This window comes from Manis javanica, chromosome 14 (assembly GCF_040802235.1).
Source record: "Manis javanica isolate MJ-LG chromosome 14, MJ_LKY, whole genome shotgun sequence".
NCBI classification, from domain to species: domain Eukaryota; kingdom Metazoa; phylum Chordata; class Mammalia; order Pholidota; family Manidae; genus Manis; species Manis javanica.
The window spans coordinates 85983933-86002362 of NC_133169.1; the positions used below are offsets into that span (position 1 = coordinate 85983933).

The 18430-nt window shown below is 49.3% G+C and overlaps 1 protein-coding gene across 1 annotated transcript in view; it reads left to right on the forward strand.

Annotated features, from left to right (window-relative positions):
- The window catches only part of CTNNA1 (catenin alpha 1), a 208072-nt gene extending 190416 nt beyond the window's left edge, over positions 1–17656 (forward strand). The window contains exons 11-18 of the mRNA XM_037016061.2: positions 532–688; positions 7898–8098; positions 8670–8821; positions 12550–12660; positions 13794–13975; positions 14076–14181; positions 15564–15698; positions 16512–17656. Coding sequence (XP_036871956.1) covers positions 532–688; positions 7898–8098; positions 8670–8821; positions 12550–12660; positions 13794–13975; positions 14076–14181; positions 15564–15698; positions 16512–16799 — 1332 coding nt within the window. The 3' untranslated portion in view covers positions 16800–17656. The remainder of the gene's footprint in view (positions 1–531; positions 689–7897; positions 8099–8669; positions 8822–12549; positions 12661–13793; positions 13976–14075; positions 14182–15563; positions 15699–16511) is intronic.
- The last annotated feature ends 774 nt before the right edge of the window (positions 17657–18430 follow it).

Below are 18430 nucleotides of genomic sequence, written 5' to 3' on the forward strand. Positions count from 1 at the left end.
CACAAGATTATTAAGAATAGTGGGCAGCTAGAACAGACCTAGGTATTCTACAAATAGGAAAATAGTGATATGTTCATAAAATGGAATGATGAACAATTGGTGTTTTTAGCATATATTTAATGATATGGAGTATTTAAATGAAACAAGATAGTTTTATATAGCATATAATTCTAGTTGTATTTTCCACATGCATACGTGAGTGTGTATTTGAAGAGAAAAAAAGCTGGGAATGTAATGTCCAAACTGTAAAGAGTTGCTGCCACAGTGGAGAGATTAAGAGATACTTTTATTTGTTTGCAGTTGTTCAGTTTCACTGTTCTGCTGTATTTTTGTATTTCAAATGTATTGCTTCTACATTCACAGATAAAACGCCTTCTACTTCATCTGTGTTTATGGTGGAACGTGTGGTGTCGTGTATCCCTGTGATCGTATGTGAGACAAAGCTGTGGCCATTCTTCTGACCCAGCTGTCCCACCGAGGTTATTTTCATGACTCTGAAAGAGCAGACAGTAAACTTGACTGTGTTTGCAGGTTATCAATGCTGCACTGGCTTTAGCAGCAAAACCACAGAGTAAACTGGCTCAAGAGAACATGGATCTTTTTAAAGAACAGTGGGAAAAACAAGTTCGTGTTCTCACAGATGCTGTCGATGATATTACTTCCATCGATGACTTCCTGGCTGTCTCAGGTAATCAGCTGCTTCTGCAGAGAAGCATGTGAGGATGCAAATAATTACTTTCTTTCAAGTTACAATAATGGACAATCAAAACACCCTCAGATCTGGGCAGGTAAATTATTCTAGCAATAATAATGTGCTGGTTTTCATTTTAATTAAAAAACAAAAAGAAAGCTACTACTGACTCCTGCACAGTGGGAGGTGGGGTTGGTCTCATCTTAGAAGCCTGAATTCGAAAGCTGGCTGGCAGAGGTTTTTACCTGTTGGTGTAGAGGAAGGTCTTGCAACTATGACCTATACAGCCCCATTAACCATTCACTGTTCTGGCTGCTGTTGTGTTTAGAAACAACCTTGGCCTGTGTCCTGGGAGAGCCTGTGGTTATTTGTTATGAGCCTGTGGAACTTAGAAGAAGGGACTCTCAACACCATCCCCTTTCGTTTCTTTTGTAAAATAATTTTTTTCCCTTCTTGGAAAGCTTCTCCCTTTCTTTTCCTCAGAAATGATCATAGTTTACTGTCTACTTTTTGAACGACTGTGTCTGCATGATGCACAGATAGAAAACAGAGAGGAAATATTTAAGTGCCATTTAATTATGAACTTGCAAAAAATAAATCTGGATAATTCACCTCACAAAAACAGTTGATTTCATTATATAAACAAAAACTGGTAATGACATAGTAAATTGCATTCATATAGAAAATGTCTGTCAACTGCAATTCACTGTTTATCACACAGAGATAAATTTCAATCCATCTCCTTAGAACTGAGCAAGTATAAATGCATTCTCTGTTTTAATGGGGCCTCTGCTGCCCTGGGCTACATTGCTTTCTCCCTGGAGGTGCCAGGCTTCCTGAGGCCAGTGGCTGTGGGCAGAGTCAGCGACAAGTACTTATAGGGCTGAAACTACCTGTCACCCCAGGGAACCACAGGCTGGAACGTGGGAGATGTGAGTGGCAATGGGGCTTGAAACAGAAGTGGGGCTTCAGTACATGCACAGCACAGTCCTCCAGCGGTGACCTATATAAGGTGACAGTGTGTTCCGCATGCCAATGTTCCCGTCTCTGCCTGCTCTCCTTGGGATTGGTAGCTTTGGCTCTGCTTGGGAGAGTGGGGAGCAGGCAATCCATAAACTACAAAAAGAGTGGGGTGAAGCCTGCTGCTGCAGGACGCAAATTGCAGGTGCTAGTGCCTTAAAACAAAAACCTATTTGCAAGCACATCTTTGCAGGTGCCAGAAATGCAGCAATGGCTTTTTTGGGAAATCTCGGCCTTCTGTTGTTTTCCCACTGAAGTACTGAGTTGTTCTTTTTCATAGGTTCAGAGAAAAACATTCTACCATCACAGCATACTTTTAAGCAAACAACAAATTCTGAAATCTAAATGCAAAGCCCCCCTCCAGAGACATACTACATTCCTAAACTTCTTGTGATTAGGTTGAGTTTAGCTCAGGCTTGGTCTCAAGGGATTTTCAGCCCTTTTTACAGCAAAATAAAATGTGATAGAATCAGATATCCCCCGTGTAGCATTCTTCAAATCAGATAACAATAATGATTCTGCAGTAGCATTTAGTGGGATCCAGGCAGTATCTTTAGGGTGTATGACGTTGAACCAAAGAATGGTAAAGATAAATCAAATTGTTTAACAGACACGCTTTTGTCTGGTGAGTATGTTCCATTTTTATGCAAACGTGGAAAAGTACAAAGGTTGACTTGATGGAAAGGAGTTTAGACAGTTTGTGTCCAGCAAATAAAAACACGGAACAGTTCTCTGAGTCAGAAAGTCGGTGGTGTTTTCAGAGCATCTGAATTTTAGAATTCTAGTGTGTTTGCTAAGCTTAGCAATGTCAAGTAATTTAATAATTAACAGCGCAAGCCTCGTATTCACAATTCCTCTGATTTTTATGGTGTGCCTCAGCGTGGTGGGGTGAAGGGAAGAGGTGCACAGAAGCCTGTGCAGAGCTGCCCTGGGCTGACCTGGTCGCCTCCAGCCCTCAGCCTCCTTTGTGCCCGCACACCCCTGCCTCGCCCTAGGCAGCTCTAGCACTTCTCACGTCGGGGGCTGAAGAGTCTCCCCGTGTCATCTGGCACTCAGTCTCAGGAGGGAAGTGGCTGGCTGTCATTGAGAGGACCCCCCTGTCCTGGGCAGCTCACAGCATCTCTGGATGCGCACGGTGGGTAGGAGAGCCACGTCCAGGCCAGCGGTCACGGCAGTCTTTAGACAGAAAGCCACATTGTGGCCTTGCCCTTCTCTGCCCCCTTTGCAGTTCCCTCTCGCCCTGAGGCACAGCAGCATTCAGGTAGTCCCCTCGGTAAGGTTTCTGAGGAGGGGCCTCTAGGCAAGGGGGATTTTAAGGCTGGTGGGCTTCATGAAGTTTTGCTAGATGAAAAAGTAAGGCTGCTGCTTGACTCGGTGGAGTTGCTTCCTACTGTATTCTTGGGTCTTCGGCAGTGTGATAGGTTTTGTGGAACATTTCCAGGAGTGATTTTCCACCTTCCGATTTCCTCTTGGAATCCATGGGGTCTGGATATTTGCTGTAACCCTGCCTGCTTGCCGAGAACCCATTCAAGGGCAAGTTATTTAGGGAGTAAACTGAGAGGACCCTTTGCTGCCTTCCCTCTATTGTTCCTGGATTCTGTCCCATTGGCTGCAGAAGTTCCCTCATTCTTACCACAGTCATACCCAGCATGTATGGCTTCAGAAGGAATGGTCATCTGGTGTACAACCTGGGTAAGCCACCAAGCTCCTGAGGGCAGTGTGTCATGAGGCTGCAAGACAGGGAACCTGTATGTAAGAAGAGACAGTGGCACTTGGAAATAGAGGGATATGCACGCCACCCCCAGGGAAGAGGGAATGGGGGCTCCTTTCCCCCAAGCTATGCTGTTTCAGAATGTTGCCCTGTAAAATATTGGCAATGGTTTAGGGTACTGGGAAGTGTTTGTCAAAACACAAGTATATTTACATTGACTGATTCCCTTAAGGACAGTGGTTTAAAATTTATCTAAGTGATAAAGATTCTTTGAATTTCATTTGATATCCTTTTTCATGGAGATGCAATTTATTTTCTCATTCATTTAACCTGCTTATATGTGGAACTTTTGGGTTCCCTTTTTAAAGATGCCAAGTGGTTGGTTAGAGTGGTTCTAATTGGGTTTGTTACATTTCTTTACCAAATACTCTTGGAAACAATAACATATTGAACTAGATACTTTGGGGCAACACCTAAGAGTGGTAATTTGTACTCTTTCTCAAGTGTCAGTATGCCTAAAGAATTGGGTCTGATTGGAAAGTAATTAAATAAAGGGGTATTGTACCTAATTTTTGTTTCAGTGTCTCATAGCAAAAAATGCAGAACTGAAGATAAAGTCATGGTGAAGTGAGGCTTGATTTCTGACTCCCATGCCCACCTGCTGTGTGAACTTGGGCAACTCACTCAATACTTCTGTGCCCCAGTTCCCTCATTAATTCATGTTTTTTGAAAAAAATGGCTACTATATATTTTCTGTTACAGACTACGTCCCCTATATAGTGTTAATATTATCGTCTCCTATGTGTGCATAAGGTTGTACCAATAAAGAGATCCAGAATAAAGGGGACTTAGAATGGGCCCTGTCATGCATCATGGATTGAAGTGCAAGTTCAGGCAGCCTTGCTGGAGAGCTCCAGTTGGCTTTGTTCCTGGAGGGCAGTTAGGTACCATACAGCTACTAAACATATATGCCTTTGACTTAGCAATCCCAATGCTAGAAGTTTTTCTCAGGGATATGTACACGAAAGTTTGCCAAAATGCCTGTACAAGGATGTTTACTGCAACCAAGCTGTCTAAAGGAAGACCAGAGAAAATGAATTAGGGCCCTCCCATCTTTTTAATAGGGTAGTATGCAGCCATTCAAATGGACGAGGTAGATCTCTAGAGGCAGACCTGGAAAGGTTTTCAAATGAAAAGTAAATAAAGTAGTGTCCATAATATCCCTTATAGATAGCTTGGTGTGTGTGTGTGTGTTCCTGTCAGAAACACCTACAAATTAAGACTGTCTTACACAAGAGTCCTTAATTGGTAGAGATCGGTGTGTCTACTGGATCCATGCTGTTTTCTTTGAAATTCAGTCAAAGGTAAAGTAGTTTATGGTTAAATTCTTGTGGGTACCTCCAGACCTCCCGCCCGTGTTTGCACATGGTGGGTGGAAACTCACCGCACCCTGGGGCTCAAGCGTAGAGAGTATGATTGATGCGTGTCCTGAGTATGCGGTGGCCTCAGCTGGGGCATTCCTGGTGACAGCTGTTAAGTGAGGGTGGAGAATATTACCTGAGGGTCCTGAAATAGGTGCTGAAGAGTGGCAAAGCCTTCACTGGCTGGGGACATCTGGAAGAAGTGAATTCAAGAAAATCTTAAGTTGACTTTTAAAAATGTAGGTATCTAGATGAAAGGTTCACGTTCAGGAGACTTCTGTTTAATGAACACGAAGGAGTGCCACACTTCATTGACTCTAAGGTATGTGTTTCTCCCCCAGGTATTAACAATCCTGAAATAGGGGTGGTCTTCAAGTTGATGACATGAGAGAATATTGGTTCATAGTTTAGTTAGCAATATCTTCTCTCAACTTCTTTTCTTTCCTTAGTGATATAAGTGTAAAATGCTGTGTTAGATTCAGTAAAAGCAGCAGTTCTTAACCCAAAGCCTAGCATGGTGGGCAGGCACTGTTTAGTTTAGATTAACTTTAGAGGGTTTCTATATAAGAGGTGCTTTTGGGTGCTCTCCAAATCCATTTATTCATATACTACAATTGGTTCAAATGTCTCCCTCTAATATTGGTTTATGTAGAAAGTGTAATACTTTTTCTTGTTAAATAGTACAAGTGGTGTAAACCTTAGCAAATCTTCTAATTGTTAAACTAGTAGATACTAAATTATGGTCTTGGATCTTATGGTAATTCATTTTCCTCTTCTATAATAGGAATTCTTACCATATTCTGGCTTTCCCTGGAAAGATGTTTTATCTGTTTACCTACCTATCTACCTACTTACCTATTTTTAAGGCTTTTACAGCAATTTTAGGTTTGTTGCAAAATAAGAGGAAGCTACACAGGTTTCCCACGTGTCCCTGGTCCCCACACATGCACCATCTCCCCAACGAGCAGCATCCCCTCCACAGGGCTGCATTTGTTACAGCTGACGCGCTCACACCGACACGCCGCCACCACCCAGAGTCCATGACGTACGGTGCTGTTTGCTCTCGGTGGTGGACAGTATGGGTTTGGACAAATGGGTCCATGATTCCAGTATCATATAGACTATTCACTGCCCTTAAAATCCTCTGTGCTCCCCCTGTTCATCCCTCCTCCCTTCAGCCACTTACCTTTTTACTGTCTTTTCCAGACAGTACTGCCTTTTCCAGAATGTCATATAGTTGGAATCATGTAGTAGGCAGCCTTTTCAGACTAGCGTCTTTCACTTAGTAATAAGCAGTAAAGGTTTCTCCATGTCTTTTCGTGACTTGCTAGCTCCTTTCTTTTTAGTCCTGGTGATACTCCGTCGTCACAGTGTACCACAGTTTATCCCTTCATCTACTGAAGGACATTACGGTTGCTTTCCAGGAAAGCTGCTACCAACATCCTCGTGCAGGTTTATGTGGACATAAGTTTTCAACTCCTTTGGGAAATACCAAAGCCCACAGTTGCTAATCAGATGGTGAGAGTGTGTTTGTTTAATTTCATGGAAGATGTTTTCACCAGGTCACTTTCAGTGCTCACTTCTCTGTCATTGTGAATTTTTTTCCTTCTTATTCCATTACACCTGAGATCTCAGCACTATGAGACCCCAGTAGAGTCCATGCCTCCCTGCAGTTTCTTGGCATCTGTGGAGAGGAGGGCACTGGTTCTGGGCTCCCAGGAACCTGAAGCCCAAAGGCCGGGCATTTTGGTCACTCTGTTCTTTGCTAGATCTGCTGAATGCCACATGCCTCTGGCCCCCCTCAAGAGGAGGAAGATCACTGTAGCCACTCCCCTGTTGTGGGTGTTTGACAAGGTGGTGCTCTTTCCCTTCCTTCCAGACACCATCACGTGTCACCTAACTGTGTATGGCTGGGAGGAAGGGGTGGTGGCCTTGTGAAATCATATGAAATCAGGAAACAGTCCTGGGTAATGACATGTTAAAAGCACAGGGTAGCCAGGGATGGCAAGAAAAATGACCAGATGTGTTTCTTAAACAGATGGTATTTGTTCCCACTGCGCTGGCCCTTCCAGAGGGACTGTTAGTCTTTAACCTGTTGTGCCAGCTGCTCTGTCGCTTTAAAGGCGTGAGCGTGTCTTTAACAGACACAGCTTCTCTGAGAGTTCTTACACGTCTTGAAGAAAGCTGCTTTCTGAGCACAAGAAGGTGGCCTCTGTCTCTCCTGCCTGCCCACCCCACGGAGCTGGGCTGTGTGCTGGCGGTTACTGCAGCTCTGGTTGAGTAAGAAATACTCTCTTTCCCATTCTGGGTCTGTCCCTACAGATCAGCCCCATCCGGTTCTGTGGCCGTGCAGTGCCTGCAGTTTATAGGCAGTGCTGCTCGTGGACATTTTTGTTTTCTTCTGCTTTGCTGGTGTGGGTGAGATTGAAGCAGACTCCTTGCCCCAGGTTCCTGAAATCCAGTGTCAGGCGTGTTGCTTTGAGGAGAGACATCTGGGTGGGCCCTCCAAACCCAGCTCTATGACCGGTAGTAGTTACCTGTCAGCCTGACGGGATTCAGGGGTTTCCACACGTGCCTCGGTTGGGTCTCCTCAGCGCCTTCCAGAGGAGGCCTGGACCTGCTTTCCAGCACCTTCCCCTCAGACTGTCCTGGCTTCATAGGTAGATTGGATACCACTGACGGGTACTGGACGGAGGGGTCGGGAACTGGGAAGATAAAAGCCCTCCAGTGTACCTTTTCTTCCAATTTAGACTTAAGGACATAAGGTCAGTGAATTTATGGTAAAGAAGCTATTAAGGTTCCTGTGATTTGACTTACAGGACAGCTATGTCTTAAAGATGGGCATCTTTCTTTTTGTAAACCTGGAATGAAGGTTGTTATTCTTGGAGGTGGTTATAGGTTGAGTTTCTGTGGGACAGTCAATCTGGTCTCTACAGGAAAAGTGCTTTCGGCAGGATCGCCCACAAAGCGAGCGCTCGGTGGATGGACGGTGGCGACCGAGGATCTGTCCCGGCAGAAGGTCCCCTTCCTCATTCAGCTCTGTTTCTTCCTCAGAGAATCACATTTTGGAAGATGTGAACAAGTGCGTCATCGCTCTCCAAGAGAAAGACGTGGACGGGCTAGACCGCACAGCTGGCGCAATTCGAGGCCGGGCAGCCCGGGTCATTCACGTAGTCACCTCAGAGATGGACAACTACGAGCCAGGTGTCTACACAGAGAAGGTGCTGGAAGCCACCAAGCTGCTCTCCAACACAGGTGCGGGGACCCCCCCCCCACCCCCCCGCTCCCCACACACCGCAGCTGGGCAGGCCGCACTGTCCACCGGGTGCCGGCCCTGTGGCTAGGAAGGAGGTGGCCGGGACTCAGTTTAGGTCTTAAGAGCTCTGGTGGAACCCAGACTTGTGAGTAGTTGTTGGGCCAAATTAAGGCCTTGGAAACACGTCCTTGCTGTTTGGCCCATGATTAACGATGGGAATAATTCTGAACACACAATCTAACATGAACTTCTTATGTAAGTCTCCTTTCAGTAAATGAATACTAGCTGAAGGAGGGCCCTTTTCTTTAAGCAAGGCTTCAGGATGATCTCGTTTCAGGTTCTCAACCATCCAATCCTGTAGTGCGGAATCTGGTCAGAGACAAAAATGTATTTCATGTCTTTGTAAAATACAGCGTTTAATTTATTTCAAATGTAAATACTCCACATAGGTAGGTGCAGAGACTCTCCCTTGTACACCTTGCCTCTTTCTGTCTGACTGAGGGGTTTAGGGCCCAGGAGAATGATGGTGTCTCCAGGCCCAGTGGATCTGCCACACCTCTTTCCCTGCAGTCATGCCACGTTTCACCGAGCAAGTGGAAGCAGCCGTGGAAGCGCTTAGCTCAGACCCCGCCCAGCCCATGGATGAAAACGAGTTTATTGATGCCTCCCGCCTGGTGTATGATGGCATCCGGGACATCAGGAAAGCAGTGTTGATGATAAGGGTGAGTAACTGCGCTTCAGACGTTTTAACGGCTTCTTATCATTTGTTAAACTTGAGCCGTGCATCATACTGGAGTCAGCAGATGCAGTGACAGTATATTCAGACCATGAATGTAAAAGCTGTTAGAATGAGATATATTTAATTACATTGTCTAAAATGACTTTTAGTTGCAAGTTAGAGCCCAAACTTGGGCTGAGAAGGGGAGCTAGTATGAGTTGGCTATTTAGTTTCGGATGGATACCACAAATAAGAGGCTTCCGTGTGAGTTGAAGAGAAACTGTAGAAAACAAAGGCTCCTAAGTTAATTTCAGAGAAGAGTATTTCCTTCATGTAGGTTCAAGTTACTCTTCACATGGAGCATCTGTCTCCTTGAAGGGGTGGCAGGCAGGAGGCTGCTAGAACCCCTGTGTGTTCAGGGTGAGACGGACGGGCAGGGGCAGCCCCTGCCTCTGCTCCCCGGCTCATAGCCAAGCACTGACCCCTCTCCCAGTAGCCGCAGGCAGGTGCCACCCACTCTGAGAGTGCAGGAAAGGCCAGGGCCCCCTTTGGGTTGGCATAAACAAAGGGGTTTTGGAAAACTACCAACCCCTCTGAATGCATCCCTAGGGTGCAGGGCCTGGATCTCACAGCTGCGTTTTCCTTAGCAGTTGATCCTCACATGCTGTTCTGAATAGAAGCAGGTTGCTCTGGACAGAGAGCAGGGCCTGTGCAGAGCTGCCCCCAGGCCCACGGCCCCTGCACAGTGCAGTGCCCGCTTGCTGTGTAGGTGGCTGCTTTGCTGCACTTTGGTCTAGCTGGGTCAGGGGAGTTTCATTTATACCTTCATGGTTTGCTAGTCAAACCTCCGCAGGCAGGGATTTTGCCCCACTTTCTACCCTAAGTCTGACAGCCTGCAGAACTGAGCTGGTTTGTCAGCTGGATATAGGCAGTTCCATCAGGCTGGACCCATTTTGTATGCAGTGTAGATACACTTAGGCAAGAGTGCCTTCCTTCCTGGGGTGGGGAGGAAGGGGGGCTGTTTAAGGACTGGGGGTGGGCTGCGGCTGTTCTTGCAGGCCCTGGTCACCTTTACATGCGGGCTGGGGGCGGCGAGCTGGTGGAGCTTTTTGTTTTTTTCACCCCTGCTGCTGTGCTCAAGAAGAACCCACGTTCAGCAAGGCCTGGCCTGGTGCAACATAAGGTCAAATCCAGCTGCCGTATGTCAGTGGTGTGAAGGGACCCTAGGTCACATGTACCAGTGGTAATGAACACAGCCAGAAATTTTATTGATAAAGAGGAATCATTGTCTACAGTTAATAATACCTTTGGGGATTTAAGTGGGCTGAAACTGCAGACAGTCTGGTAGATGCTTGCGAATGCCAGCATCCCCTTGTGGGAAGCAGGTAGGGTTGAGGGAAACCCATCCTGGGGTCAGCAGAGAGCTTGCATTCCTCGTCCTGCTGTGACTCCAGGCACATTCCTTCATCTCCCTGAGACTCAGTTTTCTTCTCAAAGAGATGGAGATGATGGTGGGTGATGTTTCGAGATGAAATGTAATGTGTTCAGCACAGGGCCCGGCCAAGTGCAGTGTGACAGAAGCCAGGGAGGCAGCAGTTTATGGCAGAGGCATGGGCGGGCGGGCAGGGGGCAGGGGGCAGGGGGCAGGGCCAGAGGAGAGGTCTGCGGGCCTGGTGTGCCACAGCTCCTCGGCCCATGTTGTGTTTAAGGTTTAAGCTCAAGGCTCACCCTACAACCCCAGGCCTTGGCCTCTCTCCCTCTTGTCCTCCCCTGGGCCTGTCCTCACCAGCATCCGCGTCGTCCCCTGGGCAGTGTCCCTGTGTCAGCTCCCTCCCTCCAGCGGGGTCGGAGGTCGGTCCTCCGGTCTGTCACCCTCACTCAGCCCCTCGGGTCCCTGCCTCAGTCCTTCTGTAGCTTTGAGTCTGTGTTTCATCAATGGAGCCTCCTTTGTCCTCACGTCCTTATATTTGCCTTATAGTGAAATCTGCTTCTGCTGAGCATGGTGTAGAAAGGTGTGGCCACCCCAGCTGGGGTCACTGAATCGGGACCTCAGAATGTTCCATGCCTTCCTGCTCCCCGCAGCTGCCACTGCGCCTGCGCCTCGTCAGCACCGGGGCCCCTGCTGCGTTTGTGCGGAGGGTCGGCCTGCCTGAGGCCCAGCCCTGGCCCAGCTCTCTTCCCACGCACACAGACATTCCGTCATCTGTCCCGTCTTAAAATCCCTTGGCCCCCGACTCAGGCTCCTCACCTTTCCCTCCTCTTGCCGTCCCTGTGCCCCCGGCGGCAGCGTTCTTGACCTCATCTCTTTTCTAACCAGGCTCATTCCCGTAGGGTGTAAAGACCTGAGAAAACCATCAAGAGGTTGACTCTCTGAAGGTACATGGGCACCTCGAGCTGATTATGCCCCAAAGTGACCTTGCCATCCAGTTTCGACGTGTCAGTTGATGGCAGCTGTCTTCCACTTGCTTAGGCCCAAACCTTGGGTTCGCCCTCGAATCCTCTTGTTTCCTGCCCCACGTCTGATCTACCAGCAGATCCTGTCACAGGATCTGCGCTCCGTCCCCACCCTGCTCCAGGCCACCAGCATCTCTCACCTGAATTCAGCAGGTGCCCCTCCCAGACGCCCTCAGTCCCACCGCCTTGCAGAGCCGCTCCCCCAAGGCTGTCCGGGGGCTCTGACCGCACACCGGCCCACTCACTTTCATTTTGTCTGTACTCATTTCTCCCGTTGGAACATATGTGAGCACAGGGATTTTTGTCTGTTTAGTTGCTGTACCTTCAGAGCCCAGAGCAGTGCCTGGCACACGGATACTCAGTGAACTAATGATTGGTGGCATTTGGTTTCTTGGCAAGAACAGTTCTTGGGTCTGTGGTGGGCTGTCAAGGATGGTGCAGGATTGGAGGTCATATTAGGAGGCACGCCTTGGAGAAAGCTCCACAAAACGCTCAGTGTCTGTGACTCGAGGATTGAAATGGTCAGTGCCCTGGGGCTGGGCTTGGATCAGGTCCTGCTGCAGACAGGGTAGGGGGGCGCCTCATGGGCCTCCTGTCACAGGCTGGCTGCACCAAGAGTCAACCCCGCCCCTTCCTCCCGCTGCCCTGTTACTGATAACTTGCAGGAGAGGGTGTTACGTTTCAAGTCAGCACCTAATCACGAGAGGCTAGAGGTTATGCAAAATAAGATACTGTTTCATGATTAAAGAGCTAGGACCAGTAACCAGACCTTACCTGCCATACTCTTCTCCTTTGATGAACACGCACATAAATACATTGCCTTGTTTTACTCAAAGCAGCCTTTTGTACCCTAAGAGAACACCAGTATTAGTTAATTGATTTAAAGTGGGAAAGTTCTACCCCAGGGCAATTCTCACTTTTGTCTTAAGATGCAGTTGTTAAGCAGCTAAAACCTTAAGTTAAACAGATCTGGGCTTTAGTGGTAGAAGTTGAAGCACCAGCCACCCTAAAGAAACCCTGAGGCCCTTTGGGAAGTGTTGGTCTGCGGCCCTTGCCCACTGTGTGGTGGATAGGACCCCCTACATGTGTATCAGTGAGGCAGGGACTCAAGAATAATGAGCAATTTTAAGTTTATTAACCGCACTGTTTGGAATATAGCATAAGAATATCCAGAGTTCTGGGTGTCCATACGTCACGCCTGGGGACTCTGGGCCCAGAGGCTTCGGGTAACCGGAGGCCCAGGGTTGCGTTGACTGGGGATCTCTGTCTTGTTTATAGACCCCGGAGGAGCTGGATGACTCCGACTTTGAGACGGAAGACTTCGATGTCAGGAGTAGGACCAGCGTCCAGACCGAAGATGACCAGCTGATAGCCGGCCAGAGTGCCCGGGTAAGGGGTCAGAGAATGTTGTTCTTCAGGCCTCCCCTGTCCCTCTCAGGCCGGGGCTTTTTCTTTTCCAGGAGAGCCCTTCCCTTTCAGTATTGAGAACACCATTTCCTCCCCTCTCTCACTTCAGTCCTGCTGCCAGAGAACCTATGTTGTGGCACCTGCTGGTCAGTTGTAGATTCCTCCAAAATGTCTCCTTAGCTGGGAGCGCCTGGAAGAGATCAGCTGTGCCCTGGGGCTTGGTTCAGGATAGAGCTCTATGTCAGGGAAGGATCTAGTCAATGCAGTGTTTGTTAAAAGGACTGTGAAATCCCAAAAAGATTGCTGTCTTTGCCCATCTCAATGATACCATGGGTATGAACTATTTCATTATTCATGGGTTAAAAAACAACAGTGGTACATTCAAGAAAATCAGAGCCATTGCATTCATTTGAGTCTTTAAATCTTCAATCAATGGTATTTGTTTTTGGGAGGACGCCAAGAAATATTTCTAAGGAGTCTTTTTTCAATCCTTAGATATCATTGTGAACAGCAGTTGTTGCCTGCCGGCCTAGGCCCCACTTGCTCGTGAGCACTTTGGGAAGCTGAGGGAAGGAGCTTAAGGTGGGCAACAGGCCTCCAGGCGCTGCTTTGATAAGGTTTAAAGGCCACTGCCAGGAGCTCAAATGCATATTCTCAGCAAGTTCTCTTTTGCCTTCCTTAAAATTTACATTCTAAAACCTCTCCCAGTTCACCTTGGGAAAGTTGGAGGTGTATTTCAGCCACCTGCGATGCCTGCCAGGAGAGGACTTCCGCATTAGCCCCCTCCCCACGGTGGGAGGCGGAGGATGAACTTCTAAAGCATCAAGCGAAGCAGGTTCTGTCCCTGCACAGGTGTGGTCACAACACTTCATGTCAGCAGGTCACAGATGGGCTGTTTTCCTACACACTAAAACTTGCTCTTGAAAGTGCGTCTGGAATTCAGGCTGCCTTAAACGTCAGTACAGAAGAAAAAATGGTCCTTCGGGCAAAATGAAACCTATTAAAGCATTATCCTACCTGTGCCATAGATTGCTCGGTGGAAATATTCTTGGCTAATGCACGGGGAGACCTTCATATTCTCTTTATGTGAGAGCTTTCTGGGCTTCTGATTTTAGGCAATCATGGCTCAGCTTCCCCAGGAGCAAAAAGCAAAGATCGCAGAACAGGTGGCCAGCTTCCAGGAGGAGAAGAGCAAGCTGGATGCCGAAGTGTCCAAGTGGGACGACAGCGGCAACGACATCATCGTGCTGGCCAAGCAGATGTGCATGATCATGATGGAGATGACGGACTTCACCCGGTGAGCGGTGCCGGTCCGCCTCGCAGTGGCCAGCTCTTCCCTATTCATCTCCGACCATGAAGGGCGTAATATGCAGTGATCCCTGTTCTCTTTTCTCCAGAGGAAAAGGTCCACTCAAAAACACTTCAGACGTGATCAGTGCCGCTAAGAAAATTGCCGAGGCAGGATCCAGGATGGATAAGCTTGGCCGCACCATCGCAGACCATGTAAGTGGGGAGCCTGTCGGGGGGCCGTGTAAGTTCGTCCTGAGACTCGGCCACCCAGCCTGGTCCGTTCCCAGGAGGGAGAAATAGTATTTTTCATGGGACGCAGCACTCAACCCTGACTCACCAACCTGCTTGATTAGTGCCAGCATAGATTTTGAAGGATTTCTGAATTCCTGTTTCTTTGACAAGTCTTAGGCAGCACCTCTCTGGTGCAGGTGTGTCCTCAGCTAAAGGCGCCTCTACTCTCACCATCACCTCCCCGTTCTCTCCCGAACGTCCGTTCTGGGCAGAGCTGCTTCTGCAGACCCTCCCATGCTGAGACAGGCATACGAGCTCTTCTTGTCTATTCTCATCCCATTTAAGAATCAGGATCCCACTGGCTTGTACCTCAGAAAGCTCACGTGCCCAGGGGGGGACAGAGGTCTAGGTCCTCAGCCACCAGCCGTCACCCCTCTCCTCCCCGTATTGATCTGACGTACTGTGTGGTTCCTGCCCCCTGCAAAATTGATCAAACTCACTGTTTCTCAGTAGGTTTTCTCTGCAGCTACAAACCCTTCCAACCCTTTCCCCAGAAGTTTTTCCAGCCTCTCTCAGCCAGGCTGCAGGCTGAGTGACAGCTGCTCCTATTGCTCAAGTCAAAGATTGGGCAGTCACCCTTGACTCCTCTCCTTCCCCTGTGGCCCAGCGCTGGGCTCCTGCGACCACGGGAGCTGGACGCCATGCATGGTTTTCCTCTCAGCAGCCCCCAGCTCAGTCCCGGCTGCCATCAGGCTTCCGGGGTCCGCTTAAGATGCACATTAGATGAGGAGGCTCCCCCCTGCTCAGGAGCTCTTAGACTGGGATTCAGTCTCCCGTAGACTGTGGGCCTTGTTTGCTGTCACCCGCTGTACCCCAGCCTTGTGGCAGGGGGTGTTCGCTGTAAAACCTGAGCCGTGCTCTGTGTACCCTCCTTGCAGTAATCCTGAGGTGGCCCTGAGCTTTGGCAGCAAAGCAGGAGTTGGGCCACCCTTGAGTTTTCCTGCGCTGCCAGTCAAGACCTCATGGTCCCCCAGTGCTCTTCTTCGTCAGTCACTCACTCAGCCTCCATCCTGACCCAGGGGAGCACCATGGAGCAGACAGTGTCTCTGAGGAGAACTGCCTGGGTGCTTATCAGCCAGCTCAGAGCGCCCCTCCGTGACCAGGCTCTTGCCTGCTCAGGCGCTTTCTCACCTGCAGGGGCCCAAGCAGGGCGAGCCCAGGGCTGTGATTCCCCCAGGTCATCAGCTGGCCCATCTCTCTCACCTGTTGCTCCAGCAAGGGTTGGGGACACCTGCTAGTGGCACACCGAGGTGCTCCGTGTGGGCTGGGCATGCGGGTGCTAAGGCCACTTGCTCTCCCATCAGTGCCCGGACTCCGCGTGCAAGCAGGACCTGCTGGCCTACCTGCAGCGCATTGCCCTCTACTGCCACCAGCTCAACATCTGCAGCAAAGTCAAGGCCGAGGTGCAGAACCTTGGTGGGGAGCTCGTTGTCTCTGGGGTAAGTTTCATCTATGAAAAGAAGTGGTTGGTGAGCCTGCTGGCCTTTGTCCAGAATGAAAGTAGCCTCTTGTCTGCACTGGGAAAGTGTGCTGAGGAAAATTCACCTGAGGGCTCTTCTCTGTCCTTGGAGGCCAAGAGCTACGTGTTGGCCGCTCCCCGTGCGGTGACTGAGAGCCTTGACAGGGCCGGCCTCTTGCTGGCCACTCGCTGGGAAAAAGTATTTTTATCTTCTTTGATTTCCCCCTAGCAGAGGTGACGTGGACAGGTGCTCTCACAGGACCTCCCTTCCTTTGTCTGTGCACTGCTTCGCGGTCCTGGACTCCGGTCCTGCGGGGCGCAGGGCGGGGGGGGGCAGGGCTCGCCCTGGCCCCACTGATGCCCCCAAATTTCCCTTCAGGGAACCACTTCGCACACTGGATGTACTTACATCATTTTCTCGCCTGCTACGGCATAAACGCCACATGTCTGGAAGCAGTTACACTGTGTCACTGAGGGGAGGACCCCCCCACCCCAGTCATGACCGAAAGCGGGGGGGTCTGTCCGAGATGGCCGGCTGGACGCATCTTCCCCCGTGGCCGGTCCCGTGCCTGTGGTTATAGCTGCGGTCACTCAGGAAGCAGCAGGTCCTCCTCCGACTTGCTGCAGTGACACAGCCTGCTGAGGGGTGCAGGCAGGCAAGGCGGTGCTCCTTCTCTTCAGAAGACACAGGCATTCTCAGGGCATTTGGGGAACAGGCAGCTGCTAGGGATCAGCTCAGACAGGACTGGAGCTCAGCCCTGTGCCCCTCACTGACCCTGTCTGTACCTCTTAGGTGGACAGCGCCATGTCCCTGATCCAGGCTGCCAAGAACTTGATGAACGCCGTGGTGCAGACAGTGAAGGCGTCCTACGTGGCCTCCACCAAATACCAGAAGTCCCAGGGTATGGCTTCCCTCAACCTCCCAGCTGTGTCATGGAAGATGAAGGCACCTGAGAAAAAGCCCTTGGTGAAGAGAGAGAAACAGGACGAGACACAGACCAAGATTAAGCGGGCGTCTCAGAAGAAGCACGTGAACCCTGTGCAGGCCCTCAGCGAGTTCAAAGCCATGGACAGCATCTAAGGCTGCCCACCCCTTGGGGCTCCTAGAGATCAGTCACTGCTCTTCACTCAAATACGTTTGCTAAACTGAACACCAATATTAGTTAGAGTTCACAGGGAAATAGGCAGATTTTAAACCTGGGCAGGCGGGGACTTTGGCAAGAACCTGTTTAAGTTGGTCAAATACACTTCTAGAATTCAGGGGCTATTTCTACCTATATTTTTTTATAAGCTTACAAGTAAAAATTCATAACCAAAGCAAATCCCACACTAACTGTAGCACCTGACCAAGTTGTGCTGCTCTCAGGGCACCATTCAGGTCTGAGTCATTTCCACCTCCTCCGGTGCCTGTGGTTTGGCTGATGTCATGTGAGCGGAGAACCCGGGGCAGCAGCTCGAGCCCGAGGACGCTGTCGCTGGGGAGGGACGCTCCCTGCAAGGCCTTGAGAGGGAAGCCACCCATGCTAGGTCCAGTAAAACAGTATCATGAGGAAAATGATTATGACATGAAATGAGAATTCATTAATGCATGGTTATAATTACTAATGTACTCTGCTGCAGGACATTAATAACGTTGCTTTTTTTCGGGCTAGAAAGTTGCGATACCATAATCAGAACATGCTTTTTTTCCCTTCAACTTCAAGTGCAAATTCATTATTGGGCTCACTTCTAATAACTGCAGTGTTTCTGCCTTTGGGCTTGCAGCAGAAGCCTGACAAAATAGTGTTTGCTTAGGCGACTGTTTAGACTTTACGTTATTTGTGATTACTATAGCAATTACTGTAGCTATAAGGTATAATTTTACTGTCCTATTTAAATTTCATGAATTTGAATTTTTTTACACTAACTTTTCCCAATAAAGTCCACTATGAAACCACATCCAAGAGGCCAAAGTCATTTTCTCTGCTTTCTAGTAGAACTGAGTTATGTAAACCGTCTCCTGGATTTGCCCACAGTGCCTGTGGTTCTCTGCGCCCTGGGCCAGTGCTGCCCAGAGAGACAAGTACCCGTGGCCCCAGGCCCTTCTTGGGGATGCAGGTGCCTGATGGTGCGGCCAGAACCTTGTCGTGCCCTTGGTGTCTCCATGGGCACCACCACCTCTTTGAGTCCGGATCGTTCCCGTCCGCTTACAACCATAGCGAGGTAAGAGCTGCCTTCAGAAGAGTCTGCTGTGCGTGGTCCTTGTGTTCTCCCGGCCATTCCAGTCCGCCTCATCCGCCCTCCTCTCCGGCAAAGCCCGGCTCGCGTTCGTCTGCCCGGCCCACAGTACAAGCGGCCCAGGGGTACCTCCTCGTGTTGCTGAGGGCGTCTGGCCTCCCGAACAGCTCACGCTGGTTCTCCGTCCACCTTCCGGGTGCTCCTCCTCCTGTCTGTGTCGTCCAAGGTGGTACCTGGGCCTCTTGGGCACTAATCGCTCTTCTTAGCCAGACTCCTGGCTTTGAATACGACCCAAATGCCTAGGAACTCGCCTTATAACTGCTTCCTAAACTCTCCACTTGGATGTCTCAGTAAATGCTTCAACCTTGACCTGTGCAAATTCTTAACTTTAAAATGTACACCAGGTCCAACGACTCAACTTCCGTTCACTACCACTGGGTCTAAGCCCTCATCACTGTATTGGTATCTATTACTGTGTGACAAATTGCCCCAGAA